Source organism: Polypterus senegalus, chromosome 4 (assembly GCF_016835505.1).
Source record: "Polypterus senegalus isolate Bchr_013 chromosome 4, ASM1683550v1, whole genome shotgun sequence".
Lineage (NCBI taxonomy): Eukaryota > Metazoa > Chordata > Cladistia > Polypteriformes > Polypteridae > Polypterus > Polypterus senegalus.
In genome coordinates this window covers 233,894,262-233,914,816 of record NC_053157.1, presented here as the reverse complement: position 1 = coordinate 233,914,816, position 20,555 = coordinate 233,894,262, and the positions used below count along the sequence as shown (strand labels likewise).

The following is a 20,555-nucleotide window of genomic DNA, read 5'->3' as shown; positions in this document are numbered from 1 at the left end:
GAGAGAGAGAGAGAGAGAGATAACATCAAGTTATGCAGTGCTGGCGACACATGTTGGTATTGACCTGCTATGGATTGCCATCCTACTCTAGTTAGAGCCAAAGTTAGAGAATCGTTTGCCACATTCAGAGCAGCAAAATGGCTTCTCTCTAGAATTAATTTGTATGCGCTGTTGAAGAGAGCTATGGTCAGAGAGTTGTTTTCCACATTCACAACAGCAATATGGCTTCCTTCATGTGTTGTTACAGATCAAGTGTTATTTCTTGTCCAACTTCTAAAAAGACCACTACTGTCTCTGTTACACATTCTTCTATTTGACTACAGTTAAATAAATCCTTAAACTCTCCCAACCTGTCTCAAAATGCAATGCATCACATCAGCTTCATACTTAAAAGTCAAAAGCATTCAAGCTTTAGATATCACACTCTTCTCTGTGTGTTTTGGAGCCCTGACAGATGTTACCGATGATTAGTAGCGAAGGCTGGTTAAATTTCACAAGTGCACACAAAGTCATTCATTGCCGAAACCCCATCTTGAATTAAAGCAAACAATTTGCATTAGTGTGGCCACTTGAGCCTCAAATAGCAAACAAGGCTTACTCGAGTTAGGGATATTTGGATAAAAGTCTCAATTTATGGACTACTAGGACAGACTTCAGCTCTTCCCCCCAGCTAGCTCAGCTCTGATTCTCTTCTCTCCAGTGTGAATTTCAGAGTGGTATCGAAGACCACTTCTTTGTGAAAATCTTTTACCACATTCAGAACAGCAATATGGCTTCTCTCCAGTATGGACTCGTCGGTGCTGCTGAAAAGAGCCATAGTTAGAGAATCGTTTGCCACATTCAGAGCAGCAAAATGGCTTCTCTCCAGTGTGAATTCGTGTGTGCTGCCGAAGAGAGCTATGGTCAGAGAGTTGTTTTCCACATTCAGAACAGCAATACGGTTTCTCTCCAGTGTGAATTTGCATGTGCCTCTGGAGATGGCTACTTTTAGAGAATTGTTTGCCACATTCTAAACAACTATATGGCTTTTCCCCAGTGTGAGTCTGTCTGTGCCGCTGAAGAGTGCTTATTTGTGAGAATCGTTTGCCACATTCCGAACAACAGTGAGGCTTCTCTCCAGTGTGAATTCTGATGTGCCGCCGTAGGCTGCTTCCTTGTGTGAACGTTTTGCCACATTCACTACAACAATAAGGCTTTTCTCCAGTGTGAATTCTTAAGTGGTTTTGAAAGTTACCTAAAAACGAGAATTCTTTACCACAGTCAGAGCAGCAGTATGGTTTGTCTCCAGTGTGGATTTTTGTATGGTTTTTAAGACTCCTTTGATGAGAAAATCTTTTGCCACATTCGGAACAGCTGTACGGCTTCTCTCCAGTATGGACACGTGTGTGCTGCTGAAGTGCACTGTTACTGAGGAATCGCTTACCACACTCTGCACAGCAATGGGGCTTTTCTCCAATGTGAATTCTTTTATGTGCGTAAAGGCTGTTTTTATGTGGAAACACTTTGCCACACTCAGAACAGATATATGGCTGGACTGAACTAACTGACTTATCTTTAAAGTCCAATTTCGCTTTTAAAAAATTTTCACCATCTTGGTCTGTATTATGAACACAGTATGGATCAGCGGCGATGCCTCCAGTTTTGGTTAGTTCGGCAGCAGGAAGAGCGCTGCACAGCAAAAAGGTGGCCGCCAAACCATCTGGTCCTCTTGATGATTTCTTCATCTTCTCATTATTCTCTTTGTGTAGGAGTCTGTACTGAACGGACATCTGAGCAAGTGAAGATGTGGAGAAGCTGCAACTCCCCTGCAAATCTGCAATAATTAAAAAAAAAGTTTAGTCATGGATGGCTTTTAATAAATTATGAAAGAGATCTCTGTCACAATGGTTGGCATTGTTGCCTCACCACTCAGTTCCGTTTCTGCTCTCTCTATTGTGTATGTGGACTGTAGAGTTTCTCCATCTTTCTCTTTCACTCTTCACCCCCCAACCCAATATGTCTGCTGTGTTAATGATCTTCTTGAGATGACATTTGAAAAGGTCACAAGATTTCTGATTGGGTCTAAATGACATCTCTACTGAAGACATTGTGAAAATGGATGCTGCTGCAGCTAAGACAATGCTTTGATCTCCACCTGGTAATTGAGAGCATCTGCTATTGATTGATTGATTACACCTGACTGGTTACACTCTGATTAATGTGGGGCGGAGCTTTGGAATTTATCAGCCGCAATGGAAGGGGCCCTCATCACGGCAGCCATTTTGACATGAAATAGAATGGCAGGCACAGGTGTCGCCAACGACATTAACAAAGCCTCTGTTCAATTTCAGTGTAGCATAACTGGAACCTTCCTTGACGTCATTACTCGCACTTGTACTTGCAATACAATTTCAGTTAAGATAAGTTAGCAGAAATAGCCCAAAAATTGATAGGAATCTACGTTTTTGCCTGTGTGCAAAATTTGATTGACCAAAGTGAACGCGTTCTCAAATTATCGGGCTTACACACACAGACATCATTCCACAAATGGTATTTTCAGACTCGGGGAGGTCTAAAACATTGAGATTCATCAAATATCTCGGCATTGAATTTTTGGACGATTATAATTCTTTCACTATACAGTCGCCCTCTCAATATACGACCGGCCTGACATGTGAACAACTTCGTTTACAACCAACATTTTTGTTTTGATTTACTACCAACGTCTTGCGTTACGACCCGAATGCGGTCACGTGTATCCGCTTGTGCGATTGTAAACAAACAGCCGAGAGCGTCAGACGCACGCCAGTCGGAGCCCAGATACATGTGTTTGTGGACGTAATTTCGGTCAGTGCAGTGATTTATCTATATATATAATTCACTAAGACCATGGCAAGCAAGACGCATAATTGCTAAGGAAGGAAGAGAAGGTAACGAAGGTAAAGAAAGCGATTGTTAAGGGATGTTAGCTAGCGGGCTGGCGTGGCACATGATGATGTCATCAGGCTGAGTCAGCCCCGGCTTGTGTTGGAGTGTATTATTACAGCAGTTCACAACACGACCAGCTTTGAACTGAGCGCTCGACTACTGTCATTATTAACTTGAGAAACAGCGATCACAATCGAAACGAAGAAGGAAATTGTGCAGAAATGAGAGTGGCGTTCGTGACCGATCTCGCTAATATGTACAGCATGTCGAAATCCACCATCTCGACAATTTTACAAAGAAAAGATTTGAGGGAGTACAGTATGAAATTGTTGTTTCTGGTAGGCTAGACACTTTTTATAACTTTTTAGTTGGTATATTAGAAAAATTATTGGCGTTTTTGGTAAATTATGCACATTATACAACCCTTTATTATTATGAAAAGGTTAAGTAAGTGTTGCTGTGAGAGGTTCGGAGCACATTATGGGTACTTCCGTTATTCCTTATGGGAAAAATAGTCTTGACTTACAACCAGCCTTCACCAACAAATTGAGTTCATAAGTCAAGGGTCCACTGTACTTCATATATTCTACAAGGTTTTTTTGGGGAGTTTTTCGTTGTCTCCTTAGAGAGTCAAGGCGGGGTTGCTGTCAAAAGGCAGGGTCTGTTAAAGCCCAGTGCCGCACTTCTTGTGCGATTTTGGGCAATATAAAAATAAATTGTATTGTATTGTATTGTATATACGAGAAAGAAAAAAGACAGTGTGATGGACGGCCGGCGGTTCAGTCCAGCCGGGACGTCCTCGAACGAGAAGAACGGAGAAGAGCAGCCTTTTTAGGAACACTGTCTCCCCCGGGACACTAGGTGGCAGCTCCCCTGGATGGCAACGGTTCCCCAGATTCCCTCAGGGCATCCTGGGACATGAAGTCCATTTCCTCAGCCCTGTTTGGTCTCGCCAGGGGGAGCTCACAAAGAACCTGGGGACTCCTAATTCTTGCTACAACCCGGAAGTACTTTGGAGTGACGAAGACGGAAACCTGCAGTACTTCTGGGCTACTTGAGGATGTGGCGTTTGTTTCCTTTTAGGGGGCGATATAGCTCCCTAGTTGGAATAAGTTCTTTTGTAATTGCGGCCCTAACCCTAAACGAAAACTATATAGATATAATGTAAAAGGCGATATCCCTCCCATAGTGATATGGCGGTAAAAATCACATAAGGGAAAATAACTTGGCTTTCTTTAACACTAGAATTACCAGAGCCTACGAAAAAACTTGTAATTCCGTCCCACCTTAAATCGCTTCTTAAAATCGGTCACACCTCTCCACCAGCGTCTTTTGTAAACCAAATGTGCTGATAAAAAGCAGGCTGCAAGCAGCCGGCTATTCCATCCCCGACCGTCGCAGAACATGCACAAACTTCTCTCAGCTCATGCCTTGATTGATTATCTGGGAGTGAAGTGGAGTTTTAGAGTGGAAATAATAGATCATTATTTGGAATACACGCATTTCACGTGTGTTCCGTTTCTACAGTAATCCGTGTAAACGCATTTTTAAAACAGAAACGTTTTTCATTTTGTAGTAGTAAATGACAAAATGTAAGCATAAACTATATAATGTATGAAGCCTGAAGTCCAAATATCAAACACTTTCACAAAAGGTACAAATATAACAGAACAAGTATGCTTTTATTCAAAAATATAACTGCAGAAAAAAGCCACCTTAGCATGCCATATTGACACATACGTACTGCAGCTGACACAGAAGCATAATGGTATCAGCCGCTGACTAGTATCCAAAAGGTCATGAGTTCGATTCCACATGGTTCAGTTTTGAGAAGTAAACTGCTCTTATTCTTACCATTTTAGAATAAAAACACGCATTTGATTTCAGTGTGTAACAGCCAGTAATTGATGATGCTTGTAAAGGTTAGTTTTTTTTATTCACTTTTCATTCTCAGTCTCAGTCGTGTTCAGGATCCTTCCCTACCCACCATCTGAGAATGCTGTTTTCACATAAAGACGCGCTGTAGCTCTGCAGCGTACTTGTGACTGCATTCTCGTACCAATGCTTGCGAACTGAAGCGCCTGCGTGCACTTTTCGTGGCATTACACGCCTATTTTTGAGCATGCCCGTCGCCAAACACAGGAACATATGTTGGTGTACAAGAATAAAAAACAAGTGCACTTTTATTCTAGACTATAAGTGAAGAAAAAATAAAGCAAGTTACAGTAGGCGGTTGATACGACAGCTTGCGTGGTGCAATGCTAAGAACTGCTGATTTCGTATCGGGTTTGAATACACGCGGACGCTGTTACAGAAGGAGTCAGCTTATTCAGTGCAGCAGTTTCAACGCACAGTACATGCAATATGATTTGAAAACGAACAGCGTCAGATCGGGCGCATATTCAAACTCGATCTGATGCTATTCGTTTTCAAGTAATATTGCATTAGTGCGATGATGTTTTTACATATATTGTCTCTTTCATTCATCTTGTGGTTTGTAATCAGTGACCGCGTGTTTTTTCCCCGATCTTGCCAGTTCGCACATGTTGCTGTATGGTGCTGTTTCTTTTGTACTCCAGGACATGCAGAGGACAGAATAGTACAGAGCAGTAAGTTCAGTGCTATATGCAATCAGACAGACAAACAGGCAGAGAAGGCACTAGATATATAAATAAACAGGGAAGGCACTGTATAATAGATATATAAAAAACAGCTAAGGGGATAGATATATAGATAGGTAGGAAGGAAAGGCACTATATGATAGGCAGACAGGGAAGCTCCTATATAATAATAAAATTACTGTTATTACTATGTAGATAGACAAGGAGTTCAGCGTCGCAGCGTGTATTCAAACCCGATCTGACGCTGTTCGTTTTCAAATAATATTGCATGTACTTAACTATTTTAGAATAAAACATACATTTGATTTCAGTCTTTTTTTATTCAGTTCCATTCTCTCAGTCGTTCACGATTCCCCATCACTCTGACAATGCTGTTTTCACATAAAGACGCTATAACTCAAATGTGATTTATTTGGAGACGCGCTATACTCGAATGTTATTTATATAGGGAAGAAAGTACAATGTCAGGTGCTCATTCAGTGTAATAGGAACCATAGCACAGAGAGATGTGTACACTGCAACAAGTACACATGTCGTGAATGTAGGAAGGGTGTGTGGGAATTGTTAATATTTGAATGTGATGATTTTATATAGCACGGATCGAAATCAGCAGTTCTTAGCATTGCACCACGCAAGCTGTCGTATCAACCGCCTACTGTAACTTGCTTTATTTTTTCTTCACTTATAGTCTAGAATAAAAGTGCACTTGTTTTTTATTCTTGTACACCAACATATGTTCCTGTGTTTGAGCGACACGGGCATGCTCAAAAAAATAGACGTGTAATGCCACGAAAACTGCACGCAGGCACTTCAGTTTGCAAGCATTGGTACGAGAATGCAGTCACAAGTATGCTGCAGAGCTACAGCGCGTCTTTATGTGAAAACAGCATTCTCAGATGGGGGTAGGGAAGGATCCTGAACACGACTGAGACAGAGAATGAAAAGTGAATAAAAAAAACTAACCTTTACAAGTATCATAAATTACTGGCTGTTACACACTGAAATCAAATGCATGTTTTTATTCTAAAATAGTAAGAATAAGAGCAGTTTACTTCTCAAAACTGAACCATGTGGGATCGAACTCATGACCTTTTGGATACTAGTCAGCGGCTGATACCATTATGCTACCGTAGCAGCTGTAGTAAGTATGTGTCAATATGGCATGCTAAGGTGGCTTTTTTCTGCAGTTATATTTTTGAATAACAGCATACTTGTTCTGTTGTATTTGTACCTTTCGTGAAAGTGTTTGATATTTGGACTTCAGGCTTCATACATTATATAGTTTATGCTTACATTTTGTCATTTACTACTACAATATGAAAAACGTTTCTGTTTTAAAAATGTGTTTACACGGATTACTGTAGAAACGGAACACACGTGAAATGCGTGTGTTCCAAATAATGATCTATTATTTCCACTCTAAAACTCCACTTCACTCCCAGATAATCAATCAAAGCATGAGCTGAGAGAAGTTTGTGCACGATCTAAGTCAGTGGGGGATGGAATAGCCGGCTGCATGAAGCTTCTGTTTATCAGCACATTTAGATGACAAAAGACGCTGGTGGAGAGGTGAGAACGGTTTTAAGAAGCGATTTAAGGTGGGAAGGGAATTACGAGTTTTTTCGTAGGCTCTGGTAATTCTAGTGTTAAAGACGATTTACACGGCATAACAAATGAAAGGAGGCCATGACAACATTTTGTGTATAGTTTGTCATTTTCGTCACTGTGCAGAAAGGCTTTTCAGGACGGATGACGTAATCTTCCATCCGTCCATCGGCTTCGAAGTGTTTGGCTGCTGTCCAAGCCTTTTATGCTGGTTCCTTCACGTAAAGGCCTTTCCTTGGTTTCCAAACAAGGAAAGAAAAGGATTCAATGTCATCTCTAACATACAGGAATAGTGCAATGCCTGTTTTTGCAGTTGTCCCCTTCTCTCTCCAAATGCTGTACTAACTTTGGCCTGGCCTGTACATGTGAGTGGATTTATAAAGTAATTTTTGTCCAGAGCACAGTGACACTGAAATTACATTCTTGTTGCAGTGTTTGACCCGGAAAAAGAGAAGGAACACTTCCGGGTCAAGGAGTATAAAAAGGACTTTGGGAAACCCAGCATGCTGAGCCGGAGTTGGGAGGGAGTGTGACGGAGCTGCTGGGAGTGGAGGATTGTGTTATCGCATTGTGATTATTATTGGAGAATTGTGGCAAGTGTGGTGCTTTGTGCAAGAAGAAATTAGTAAAGAATTCTTCTGGGTACTTTTCCAAGTGTGTCCTGGACGTCTGTCTGGGTGGGTTTGTTTCACGGGGCAACAGCGACCCCTAGAGTCCACAACAGATATTTTGAGTTTGCCATTCACAAGAAGCATCTGCTGATGTAAAGTAAGCCTTATAAAAGAAAAAAGAAGAACGGTTGATTTTCATAAAACTTGAAAGCTTCGATTTTCAGTAGTCCAGTTATACCAACTGTGTATAAACAGGAGATGGTTTGGTACTGCGGCTACTCTTCCTAGCAGCGATGACTCGAAGGGCACAACACGCAATACTCAACTCTGGAGTCACAGCTAAAGACGTGAAGGAATTGTGGGAGTAGGTCAACATTTCTGCTCATTGTGACGGTGTGTGGCGTAGTGATGATTTTACATAAATAATCGCGCCCGTTGTAGGTGCCAGCTCTAAGCGTTTCACTCCTTGGTTAGCAGACATGCTGTCATTAAAGTGCAGAGGCGGGCAGGTCAATCAGGAGCCTCCAAGCTGCCACGGAGGCAGCAGCTCCTCACACCTCCACCCAACTGGCTAACAGTTTAAAAAGGAGCCTGCGTGGGTCTGGGAGGGAAGGAAGGATGGAATGTGTCAGAAGAGAATGGGCTTCAGAGGTTAGAGAGACTCTGAAAAGCAGTCTCGGGCAGGGAGGAAAGGCAGCACAAACTGGGGCCTGTGGTATAGCGGGTCCACAGCTCACACCTGAAAGGCCAGTTTTAATAAAGAATCACCGCACTCGCAGCTTAGTGTGGTGGTTGTGAGGCCGAAGCGGTTCCTGAGGAGTTCGTGATGTGGACCGTTTCTCACCTGTGCACTTGGTCCACATCCGTAACTGATCCCAGGGGCTGCTAATTAAAATGACTACCACGTCCTCTTAATACAGTGCATCCGGAAAGTATTCACAGCGTATCACTTTTTCCACATTTTGTTATGTTCCAGCCTTATTCCAAAATGGATTCAATTTATTTTTTTCCTCAGAATTCTACACACAACACCCCATAATGACAACTTGAAAAAAGTTTACTTGAGGTTTTTGCAAATTTATTAAAAATAAAAAAACTGAAAAATCCTATGTCCATAAGTATGCACAGCCTTTGCCATGAAGCTCCAAATTGAGCTCAGGTTCATCCTGTTTCCCTGATCATCCTTGAGATGTTTCTGCAGCTTCATTGGAGTCCACCTGTGGTAAATTCAGTTGATGTGACATGATTTGGAAAGGCACACACCTGTCTATAGAAGGTCCCACAGTTGACAGTTCATGTCAGAGCACAAACCAAGCATGAAGTCAAAGGAATTGTCTGTAGACCTCTGAGACAGGATTGTCTCGAGGCACAAATCTGGGGAAGGTTACAGAAACATTTCTGCTGCTTTGAAGGTCCCAATGAGCACAGTGGCCTCCATCATCTGTAAGTGGAAGATGTTCAAAACCACCAGGACTCTTCCTAGAGCTGGCTGGCCATCTAAACTGAGCGATCGGGGGAGAAGGGCCTTAGTCAAGGGAGGTGACCAAGAACCTGATGGTCACTCTGTCAGAGCTCCACAGGTCCTCTGTGGAAAGAGAACCTTCCAGAAGGACAACCAACTCTGCAGCAATCCACCAATCAGGCCTGTATGGTAGAGTGGCCAGACGGAAGCCACTCCTTAGTAAAAGGCACATGGCAGCCCGCCTGGAGTTTGCCAAAAGGCACCTGAAGGACTCTCAGACCATGAGAAACAAAATTCTCTGGTCTGATGAGACAAAGATTGAACTCTTTGGTGTGAATGGCAGGCGCCACGCTTGGTGGAAACCAGGCACCGCTCATCACCAGGCCAATACCATCCCTACAGTGAAGCATGGTGGTAGCAGCATCATGCTGTGGGGATGTTTTTCAGCGGCAGGAACTGGGAGACTAGTCAGGATAAAGGGAAAGATGACTGCAGCAATGTACAGAGACATCCTGGATGAAAACCTGCTCCAGAGCGCTCTTGACCTCAGACTGGGGCGACGGTTCATCTTTCAGCAGGACAACGCACCCTAAGCACACAGCCAAAATATCAAAGGGGTGGCTTCAGGACAACTCTGTGAATGTCCTTGAGTGGCCCAGACTTGAATCCGATTGAACATCTCAGAAGAGATCTTAAAATGGCTGTGCACCGACGCTTCCCATCCAACCTGATGGAGCTTGAGAGGTGCTGCAAAGAGGAATGGGCGAAACTGGCCAAGGATAGGTGTGCCAAGCTTGTGGCATCATATTCAAAAAGACTTGAGGCTGGAATTGCTGCCAAAGGTGCATCGACAAAGTATTGAGCAAAGGCTGGGAATACTTATGGACATGGGATTTCTCAGTTTTTTTTATTTTTAATGAATTTGCACAAACCTCAAGTAAACTTTTTTCACCTTCTCATTATGGGGTGTTGTGTGTAGAATTCTGAGGAAAAAAATGAATTGAATCCATTTTGGAATAAGGCTGTAACATAACAAAATGTGGAAAAAGTGATGCGCTGGGAATACTTTCTGGATGCACTGTAAATAGAAGCGTGAGGCGGTTAAGAGAGAGAAGGAAGATGAAAGGAAAGAGAAAGAATGGAGGTTGGAGGAAGAAAGAAGGAAGCAGTGGAGAGCGAGCGAGTGCAGCTGAGCAGGGAGCCTGGGTGTTAAGCCGACACCCGGGGAGTAGTCGTAGTGGTCGCTCCCGCTGAGTTTAAAGTGAAGAGCGGGAGTGACCAGAAGGAGGATGACTCTCTGCAGAAGGCAGCAGGAGTCGGGACTTGGGATGTGCATTCCCCAGCGTGAGAGCCCTGGTCGTTGGGGGATCCCAAGTCACTGTTTGGTGGAGTCTATCGGAGCCAGAGGTCGGTAAGGCGAACTGACCAATAGGAGAGTGAAGAGAAGACCAGCTGCAGGTAGGGTGGCAACTCCCCTGTTGAGAAGCCCAGACGGGAGAAGCAGAGGAGCTGCCAGAGGAAAGACGACACCGGACTTGTTTCGTTTTAAAAGGCTGCTTCCTGCATTGTTTTAACCTCGTTGTTTTTAAAGGATGTTTTTTCTATAGTGTTTTAACCTCCACTTTTTACTTCTGTTTTTATGGCTTATTGATTTAATGCACTCTATTTATTTGGACGTTGTTTTTTTTTTGTTGTTTTTAAACATAAGCACTTGGCACTTTTGTACACCATCCCCTTGCTCCATTGTTGGGCCTCACTGCGAGCTCATCGGTGACATTACGATGGTTTTGGATTCAAGGGCTCCCAGACAGAAGATGGGAGCATGCGGTGAACCCGCATCATCACAGGGCCCTGCAAAGAAGCGTAGCTTTGGACACCCAAGGAGCTGCTTCACCCCACTGATCATTGGTGTGGAATGGTGGAGGACCTCACCTGGTGTATCTGAGGTACGACTGCGGGTGCGTGAAAGACGACAGGAGGAGTATTGACCTCGGACAGTCTGGCTGGAGCTGTTTGGAGGCTGCCAAGATGGGGGTCGGGTGATGAAGACTGTGGCTGCATAGTCTTCGGGGGACGAAGAAGAAGGAGGAGGTTGGCTGGGATCATCCTGTACTAAAAAGAACATTAAGGATCCAATGACTGTGTGTTCTTAACCTCTGCTTTTAATGGATTTATTCATTATAACATTTTAATCTCCACCGTCACCTTCATTTTATTGGATGCTTCATTATGGATATGGAAGCGCTGTACACTGTTTTGGACTTGGTTTTTATTGAAAGCATGATTGCACTTGTTCACAATCCCCTTGCTTAGTGTGTCCTCATTTTCCTGGCTCATCTCAGTGAAGATGGTGGGCTTAAGAAGCTTCTAGAAAGACCTGCATCATCACACTCTACCAGACATGAAACACTGAGCAGGCAACATGGTGTCCATGGAAGACACTATTGCATGCCTGACATTTGCCAAAGACTACCCAAAAGGTTAGGAAGCTAAAGAAACTAAGGTTGAACTGTTCGATAAGCGTTTGCAACAATATGTATGGTGGGAGGGAAAAAAAAAGAGGCACCACGCTACAAACGTGAAAACATCACCTGGTGGAGGGGAACATGAGAATTGGGGGCTGCTTTGCTGATGCGGGGTCTGGACAGCTTGCCATCATCAGGGGGAAAACAAATTCCTAAGTTTATCAAAGGTAGCCTACAGGATAACATCAGGGTGGCTGTCCACCAGCTGCCGCTCGGTAGAATTTGGGTGATACAGCTGGACAGTGACTCTAAACAATGAGGTACGGCTACTAGTGAATGGCTTCAAAATCAACCTTTAGGATTGGTCCAAAGCTCCAGCCGTGACCCAGTAGAGAAGCTGTGGAATGACCTCAAGAGAGCCGTTCACACCAGACATCCTACGATCAAGTAGTAGTTCTGCAGGGAAGGATGGTCCAAAATTCACCTTGAACATTGAGTCGGTCTGTCTCTGAATCCATTCAGCATTTCAGAGCAAGACACCGGTCCTAAATGGTAGGCGTCAGAGTAAAAGCATTTTCTATCCACTTCAGGTGCAACTCACTTTATACGCCTTCCACAAATTTGATACTAACAAACTACACATTTGGCATATTATTTAAGACATCTAATCTGTGCAGGACAAAAGTAATCGTTTCCCACAAAGTTCACAGACATCCGAGTATTTCACGTTTTACTGACCATATCATAATTCCAGTGGGTCACTTTGTTAACTGGGCCTTTAAACAGCTTGGAAAATTCCAGAAGTTGAATGTTAAACCTTTAGACAATTTGAACTGATAGTCAATTAGCCTAATTGGCGTCAACATGTGAATGTGTGTTAAGGCCGACCATCAAACTCACTGCCTCTTTCATTGACATAATGGAAAAATCAAAAGAAATCAGCCAAGACCTCAGAGAAAATTGAAAAAAAAAAAAAAAATGGTAGACCTCCACAAATCTGCAACAAAACAGATAGCATCATGAGGAAGAAAACTGCCGGAGATAAACTGCAGCAACATGTCAAGAGCTCAGCAGGGAAGCTGAAGCTCAGCACAAATGGGGCTTCCAAAAGGACCCCAAGCAGACCTCCAAAGTTGTGGTAAAATAGACAACGAGGTCAAGGTATTGGAGTGGCTATCACAAAGTCCTGACCTCAATCCAATTGAAAATAAGCATATGTGAGCAATGAGGCCTACAAACCTGCCCCAGTTTCAACAGCTCTGTCTGCAAGAATGAGGGCAAATTTCAGCAAGAGGCTTGTGGAAGGGGACCGGAAATGTTTTGGCGCAAGTTAAACAATTTAAAGGAAGTGTTACCAAATATTGACATATAAAGTATATATGAACTTGTGACCCCATGGAACTGTGATACAGTCAATAAAAAGTGAAATACATGGAGGTCTGTGAACATTGTGGGAAACAATTACTTTTGCCCTGCACAAAGCAGATGTCTTAAACGATATGCCAGATTTGGAGTTTGCTATTTATTAAATCTGCGGAGGGGTTGTAAAGGGAGTTTTAAAGAATTGGCCTGAAGTGGACAGAAACTTATGACTTCAACTGCAACTCTCCCTTCTTATGTTTTCCTTCTGCTTCTTCTTTAAACATAAAGAACTTTTGGGCGAGGCCTCATCGTTATTATCAGAAAACATCACCTTCAAGGTGTACTCTCACTGGAAATTCGTTCAGTGCCTGAGCACATATGTCCAAATGTAACCCTGCAAAGTCCAGACTGATCGCTCTGTGCCGGGCCCTGGCCCGCTTGGAAGAGGTAGGCACGGACACGGTTTGGCAGCATCTGGGAACAGTGTGATTGCTAAATGTGCCCGAGCACAGAAACAAGACACGACGTCAATGATGCGACAAGTCCGATGGTGCAATTCTCATTTCATTCAATATCATTTGAGTTAAAAGCAGGTTTTTATTCTCACCTTACACATGAACGTGAATTGTAGTTGGCAATAAAAGCGACAAATTCCTCCTTTAGCATCATTTAATCTTCTCGTACGTGCAGCATGATTAAAAGCAAAAGGCTGCACTGCACACTCCATTAATCTGTAAGAGGGGCAGAGCGTGATCCTGCCCTACACAAAATAAGGAAAATCATTTTGTTATGCATGTTGTCACTCCATGTTCAGATCTTCTTTTTGGCTTTACACAAAGTCCCATGGTGATGATGAAAGCATGCCAATGCCCAGAACGTTAAGCGCAGTGTGAGTGCAAGCCAGTGTGTGAAGTGTGTGTGTGTCGGTAATCTCATTTGGGCACAGTACGGAACAAACGGGCCTAGTGCGAGAACAGACTTAGTGTCAATTTACAGCAAGGAGTATCGTAAACTCACGCCACCATTCATTCTCAGATATGAATTCCGACTCCTCAATGGGACTTGGACTGCGACGCTTTGTCAATTCTTCTCATATGCTACTCTGGGGTTGGACCTTTGGTGTAATTATGAGACACTTGATACATACGAGCCCTGATCAGCAGCTACTGGGTACTCTTGTTAGAGGTTATTACTGCCAAAGAGGGTCCAGTCAGTTAATAAATCCAAAGATTCCCTTACTGTGAATATCTGTTGGGTGTTTTCAGGGAAATCATGAAAGAGATGTGTGCGTGTGTGTTATTTAGTTTAAAATACATGGTGTTTGACTACATGAGTGATTTAGATGGACAGCACATCACATTTTAGGCTCAGCTTATGTAGAACGCAGCTCGTTCCAAAGAGCTCACATACTATTCCTTGCCACCGTACAACTGCTTACAGGTGACAACTGAAGGATATTTTCACCTACCTAATGCGCTCATTGAAAAGCTAAGCGATTTCAAAGACATCTTTAAAATTGGAAATGATTTCTTTTCAATAAGAAATAAGGTAAGTTTGCAGACCAGGGGCCTCATGTATAACGCCGTGCGTAGAACTCGCACTATAACATGGCGTAAGCACAAAAGCCGAAATGTGCTTACGCACAGAAAAATCCAGATGCAGGAATCTGTGCGTACTCCAACTTCCACGTTCTTCCGCTACATAAATCCCGATCAGCGTGAAAACTAACGCTCGTGCACGCGCATTATGTAACGCCCCAAATCCTCCCAGAATTACGCCTCTTTGAATATGCAAATCAATATAAATCGCCCTTAAGCGCAGCCTTCTGTGAAAAGACAATGGGAAAAGCACGGGGAAAATATAAGAATTTCAGCGAATACCAAGTGGAGGCAAAGGAAAAACATACTATTTGTTCAAATAAACCGTGGTATAATCAACAAAAGGAAGTTGATCGAGTGACATAGCGTGTTGGAGAAACTTGAAAGCTCACATTCACAAAATCGCACAGTGCTGGAAATAAAAAAGAAGTCACATATCAAAGTCGCCGTGGAAAGCCGAGTTGTAGCCCACCGTCTGAGTGTCATGTGAAAGCTTATTAGGGTACAGAGAAAAAAGGCACACGGTGGGGAAAAAGCACGAAATGTCAACTTCAATCTCGAATTTTCCACTTTAATCACGTAGTTTATTTTGTCATTTAGTACAACATTATAAACTTCATCTTAAAATCGTTTAATTAACCAGTTTCTCAAATCACATCGTAATTAAAGTAGCACGTTAAATGCTTTGTTTTGTATTTGATCTTCTAATCGTATGTGCTCTATGTGTGTGAATCACTACTTGCTTCTTAAACCGGCTCTCTTCCTCCAACTGGACACAGAGTCCATTACATTTGTGATATTACAGCTCTCTGAATAACTAAAATACTGAGATGTATACGTGATGTCATTTTCATGATGATAGGAGCTAAAGCACATTATTATTATGTGTTTCATTAGCCTCGTGCTCATGACAAGCATTTATCTTTTGTCGAAATTTGTCGCTGCGTTTTTAGCTGTGTTGTTATTTTCTCTTTCTGTTTTATATTCAATATATATTGGCGTAGCCGTCATTGCAGTCAGTGCTTTTCTTTCCCCAAGTAACCGATCGCCACACAATCAGCTCTGTAATAGACGTTAAGCCATCTGTAAGCTTAGCGCCGATTCTTCAAAACGTTTAAAGAACATTGAAATATCTTCGTAGTACATGTTAAATTATTCTATCCTTCACGACACTCCCAGTGAAGAATATAGATTATTTAAATGAAGTTAAAGTTTTATGTGTATAATTTAACAAACATATTTTGCTGCATTTCACCTTAAAAATGATATCGTCATCATATGTAAATACACGCTTTATAAAGTGGCTCAGGTTGTGCGATATTATAACTGTAGTACAAGTTTACAGTGGGGTGATTGTACTTATAAGTACAAACAGTTCTACAAGGAGCAATTGATTGAGTGCATTTAACACTAGAATTACCAGAGCCTACGAAAAAACTCGTAATTCCGTCCCACCTTAAACTGCTTCTTAAATCCCTTCACACCTCTCCGCCAGCGCCCTTTGTCTTCTAAATGTGCTGATAAAGAGAAGTCGGCTATTCCATCCCCCCACCAATTTAGAACGTGCCAAACTTCTCTCAGCTCATGCCTTGATTGAGTATCTGGGAGTGAAGTGGAGTTTTAGAGTGGAAATAATAGATCGTTGTTTGGAACACACGCATTTCATGTCTGTTCCGTTTGTACAGTAATCGGTGTCAACACATTGTTAAAACAGAAACTTTTTTTATATTCTAGTAGTAGATGACAAAATGTAGGCATAAACTATATAATGTATGAAGCCTGAAGTCCAAATAGCAAAGAAACATTTTCACAAGAATAACACAATTGCACTTTTATTCAAAATATAACTGCAGAAACAAAAGCCGCCTTAACATGCGACATTGACACCAGTTTACCGTAACTGACACCGTGGCTCAATAGACTCAGCCCTCGCTTGGGAATCAAGGGGTCGCGGGTTCGATCCTGCGCCCCTCCATTTTGAGAAGTAAACTGCTCTTGTCTTACTGTTTTAGAATAAAAGCATACATTTGATTTCAGTCTGTAACAGCCGGTGCAATTTATGATCCTTGTAAAGGTTAGCTTTTTTTTATTCACTTTTCACTCTCTCAGTCGTTCAGAATCAATCCATACAACCCCATCTGACACGGCTGTTTTCACTAAAGACGCGCTATAGCTCTGCAGTGTACCACGATGCATACTAACGCACAATCACCCCCCCCCGTTCTGACACACAAACGCTGGCGAAGCTGCCTTCTTCGTATCTCACCGTCACTTGCTTTTCGTTTTATTGAGTGTTCCTGCCAGTCCCGCATGTTGCTGTATGCTTTTTCTTTGTACTACAGGACATGCAGAGGAAAGAATGGTAAAGACCAGTAACTTCGGCGCTATATGCAATCATCAGACACTCCCCATCTGCCCGTGTCGCTCAAACACAGGAACATATATTGGTGTAAAAGTATAACAAAAGTGCACTTTTATTCAAGTGCACTTTTTCCATCGCCTTTTCCTGTAAGAAGCAGTGTACACACTTCTCTCTATCCAGCATACAGCAAAATGCGGGACTGGCAGGAACACTCAATAAAACTGAATAAAAAGAAAATCAAGTGACGGTGAGATACGAAGAAGGCAGCTTCGCCAGCGCCTGTGTGTCAGAACCGGTGGGGGCGTTAGTATGCATCGTGGTACAGCACAGAGCTATAGCGCGTCTGTATTCTGTTTCTTTTGTACCAGAGCACGCAGAGGAGAGAATAGTAAAGAGCAGTAAGTTCGGCGCTATATGCAATCATCAGACACTCCCCATCTGCCCGTTGTTTTGTTATACTTTTCAATACTTTTATACTGCTCAAACGGGCATGCTCAAAAATACACGTGTAATGCCACGAAAAGTGCACGCAGACACTTCATTTCGCAAACAAAACAAGTGCACTTTTATTCAAAACTACCTGTATAACCGAAGAGAAAAGAAAGCAAGTTACAGCAGGCGATTGATACGACAGCTTGCATGGTGCAATGCTAAGAAGTGCAGATTTTCATTCCGTGCTATATGAAATCATCACATTCAAATATTAACAGTTCCCACACACCCAAGGACCGTCCTTCCTACATTTACGACACGTGTACTTGTTGCCGTGTACACACCTCTCTGTGCTATGGTTTCTATTACACTGAATGAGCACCTGACACTGTACTTTCTTCCCTGGGGAAGGTCCCATCAGAGAATTTCCAGTTCCTGCATAAATTCACACCCGATCTGACGCTGTTCGTTTTCAAATAATATTGCATTAGTGCGATTATATTTTCACATATATTGTCTCTTTCTTTCAGGTGTGTAATAGAAACCACAGCATAGAGAGAAGTGTGTACACTGCTTCTTACAGGAAAAGCGATGGAAAAAGTGCACTTGAATAAAAGTGCACTTTTGTTATACTTTTACACCAATATATGTTCCTGTGTTTGAGCGACACGGGCAGATGGGGAGTGTCTGATGATTGCATATAGCGCCGAAGTTACTGGTCTTTACCATTCTTTCCTCTGCATGTCCTGTAGTACAAAAGAAAAAGCATACAGCAACATGCGGGAACTGGCAGGAACACTCAATAAAACGAAAAGCAAGTGACGGTGAGATACGAAGAAGGCAGCTTCGCCAGCGTTTGTGTGTCAGAACCGGGGGTGATTGTGCGTTAGTATGCATCGTGGTACACTGCAGAGCTATAGCGCGTCTTTAGTGAAAACAGCCGTGTCAGATGGGGTTGTATGGATTGATTCTGAACGCGACTGAGAGAGTGAAAAGTGAATAAAAAAAAGCTAACCTTTACAAGGATCATAAACTGCACCGGCTGTTACAGACTGAAATCAAATGTATGCTTTTATTCTAAAACAGTAAGACAAGAGCAGTTTACTTCTCAAAACGGAGGGCGCAGGATCGAACCGCGACCCTTGATTCCCAAGCGGGGCTGAGTCTATTGAACCACGGGTCAGTTACAGTAAACTGGTGTCAATGTCGCATGTTAAGGCGGCTTTTTGTTTCTGCAGTTATATGTTTGAATAAAAGTGCAATTGTGTTATTCTTGTGAAAATGTTTCTTTGCTCTTTGGACTTCAGGCTTCATACATTATATAGTTTATGCCTACATTTTGTCATCTACTACTAGAATATAAAAAAGTTTCTGTTTTAACAATGTGTTGACACAGATTACTGTAGAAACGGAACAGACATGAAATGCGTGTGTTCCAAACAACGATCTATTATTTCCACTCTAAAACTCCACTTCACTCCCAGATACTCAATCAAGGCATGAGCTGAGAGAAGTTCGTGCACGTTCTAAATTGGTGGGGGGATGGAATAGCCGGCTGCTCCAAGCTTCTCTTTATCAGCACATTTAGAAGACAAAGGGCGCTGGCGGAGAGGTGTGAAGGGATTTAAGAAGCAGTTTAAGGTGGGACGGAATTACGAGTTTTTTCGTAGGCTCTGGTAATTCTAGTGTTAAAGTTCTTGGGATGAAACTGTTTTGAACCACGAGGTCCGTACAAGAAAGGCTTTGAAACGTTTTGCTGTGGCTGAGGCAGCGTGTGCTTGATGCCGTATACCGATAATTCTCTTTCCGATCAGCTGCTGCTGTGATTCACACTCAGATACAGTGATATCAATACCCCGAGTGGTGCAGTGAGAGTAATATGGAAAAAGATGATCCGCTGTGGCAACTCCTAACGGGAGGAGCTGAAAGAAGAAGAAGGTGTAGTGAGAGTAACAACGCTAAAGCAGTTATGGTATTTGGAATACTATGGCTGTTCCCTGGACCATTATATTGTTACAAGTTAATTACAATCAGATGTGTTACACTAATAAACAATATGCAGTTAGTTTCGGTGTATTTATAAAGCAGCGTCAGGAAAATAAGAGAGTAATCACACAAGAACAGTACCATTGCTTTGACGCTGGGTGCCGCCAGTTTGCAAAACCGAGCGGAGAACTTGCGTACGACAAGGCATGAGGTACCATGGAAAAGTGCGTGGCTTTACGCCAAGTGTAGGTTTTATACATCGCGATTTGAACGTGGAAAAGTTCTTACGCAACATTTCTATGCGTACGCACCGTTTATACATGAGGCCCCAGGACTTACTGAGAAATCTTCCGAATCCTCCAGTTTAACTTCAACAAACTCCTCCTTACACTCCTCCTCTTTAAAAACTCACCCCACTTTGAAACCTATTTGATTAAATACAAGGGGTGTGAAACAACAGGATTATAGAAAAATAACGCATTGTACTCTTGAAAATGTAGTAATGCTTTAAATTTGACAGCCCTGATATAAATGCTTGAAGTTGAATCAGGGTGGAGTGGCATGGTGGTGTAGCGCTTAGCACAGCCGTCTCATGGCTCCAGAATCCTGGGGTCAAATTCTGTACTCATGCAGCCTTCACGTGTTGTGTGTGTGTGTGCAGTGGTTTTCCTCAGGTAGATGCCAGTTCTTCTTTCAAATACCCAAAACGTTCAGGTTAGGTGGGCTGGTGACTCTAAATCGGTGCAATGTCAGTGTGGGGGTGAAGGGTCATGAGTTGGACTGACATCCCCCTACCTGGTGTCTGGTGCTACTGGGATAGCCTCTAAGTTCCCATGTGTGATTTTTTAAAAATTATTGTAGATTAAGAATGTCTGCTAATATCATGGCTGTAACCACATACTGAATCATCAAACGTTTCCCACACTATTCTGTAAGTGTACGTGACATAATCATTAATACAAGGAAAGCAATGGGAGCTGGGAAAAATATGGACGGGTTTACAGTTTTTAAAAGTCTGTCTGTGTGTGAGAATTGCGAGTCAGGGGACATGACACCCCAAAAGCAAATCCCTTAATCTGAATGAAACAAGGCACAGCATCACAATATTACAGAAGTCTGCCGATTTGGATAAAAGTCACTACTG

At 42.6% G+C, this 20,555-nt stretch overlaps 1 protein-coding gene across 2 annotated transcripts in view; it reads right to left on the bottom strand.

Moving 5' to 3' along the window:
* LOC120528158 (zinc finger protein 665-like) overlaps positions 1 to 20,555 on the bottom strand; it is a 72,850-nt gene continuing 52,295 nt past the window's right edge. The window contains exon 5 of one of the 2 annotated variants that reach the window (XM_039752232.1): positions 1 to 1,482. In XM_039752232.1, coding sequence (XP_039608166.1) covers positions 654 to 1,482 — 829 coding nt within the window. In that variant the 3' untranslated portion in view covers positions 1 to 653. Of the gene's footprint in view, positions 1,814 to 20,555 lie in introns of both variants that reach the window. The other variant, XM_039752231.1, reaches the window with a different exon arrangement.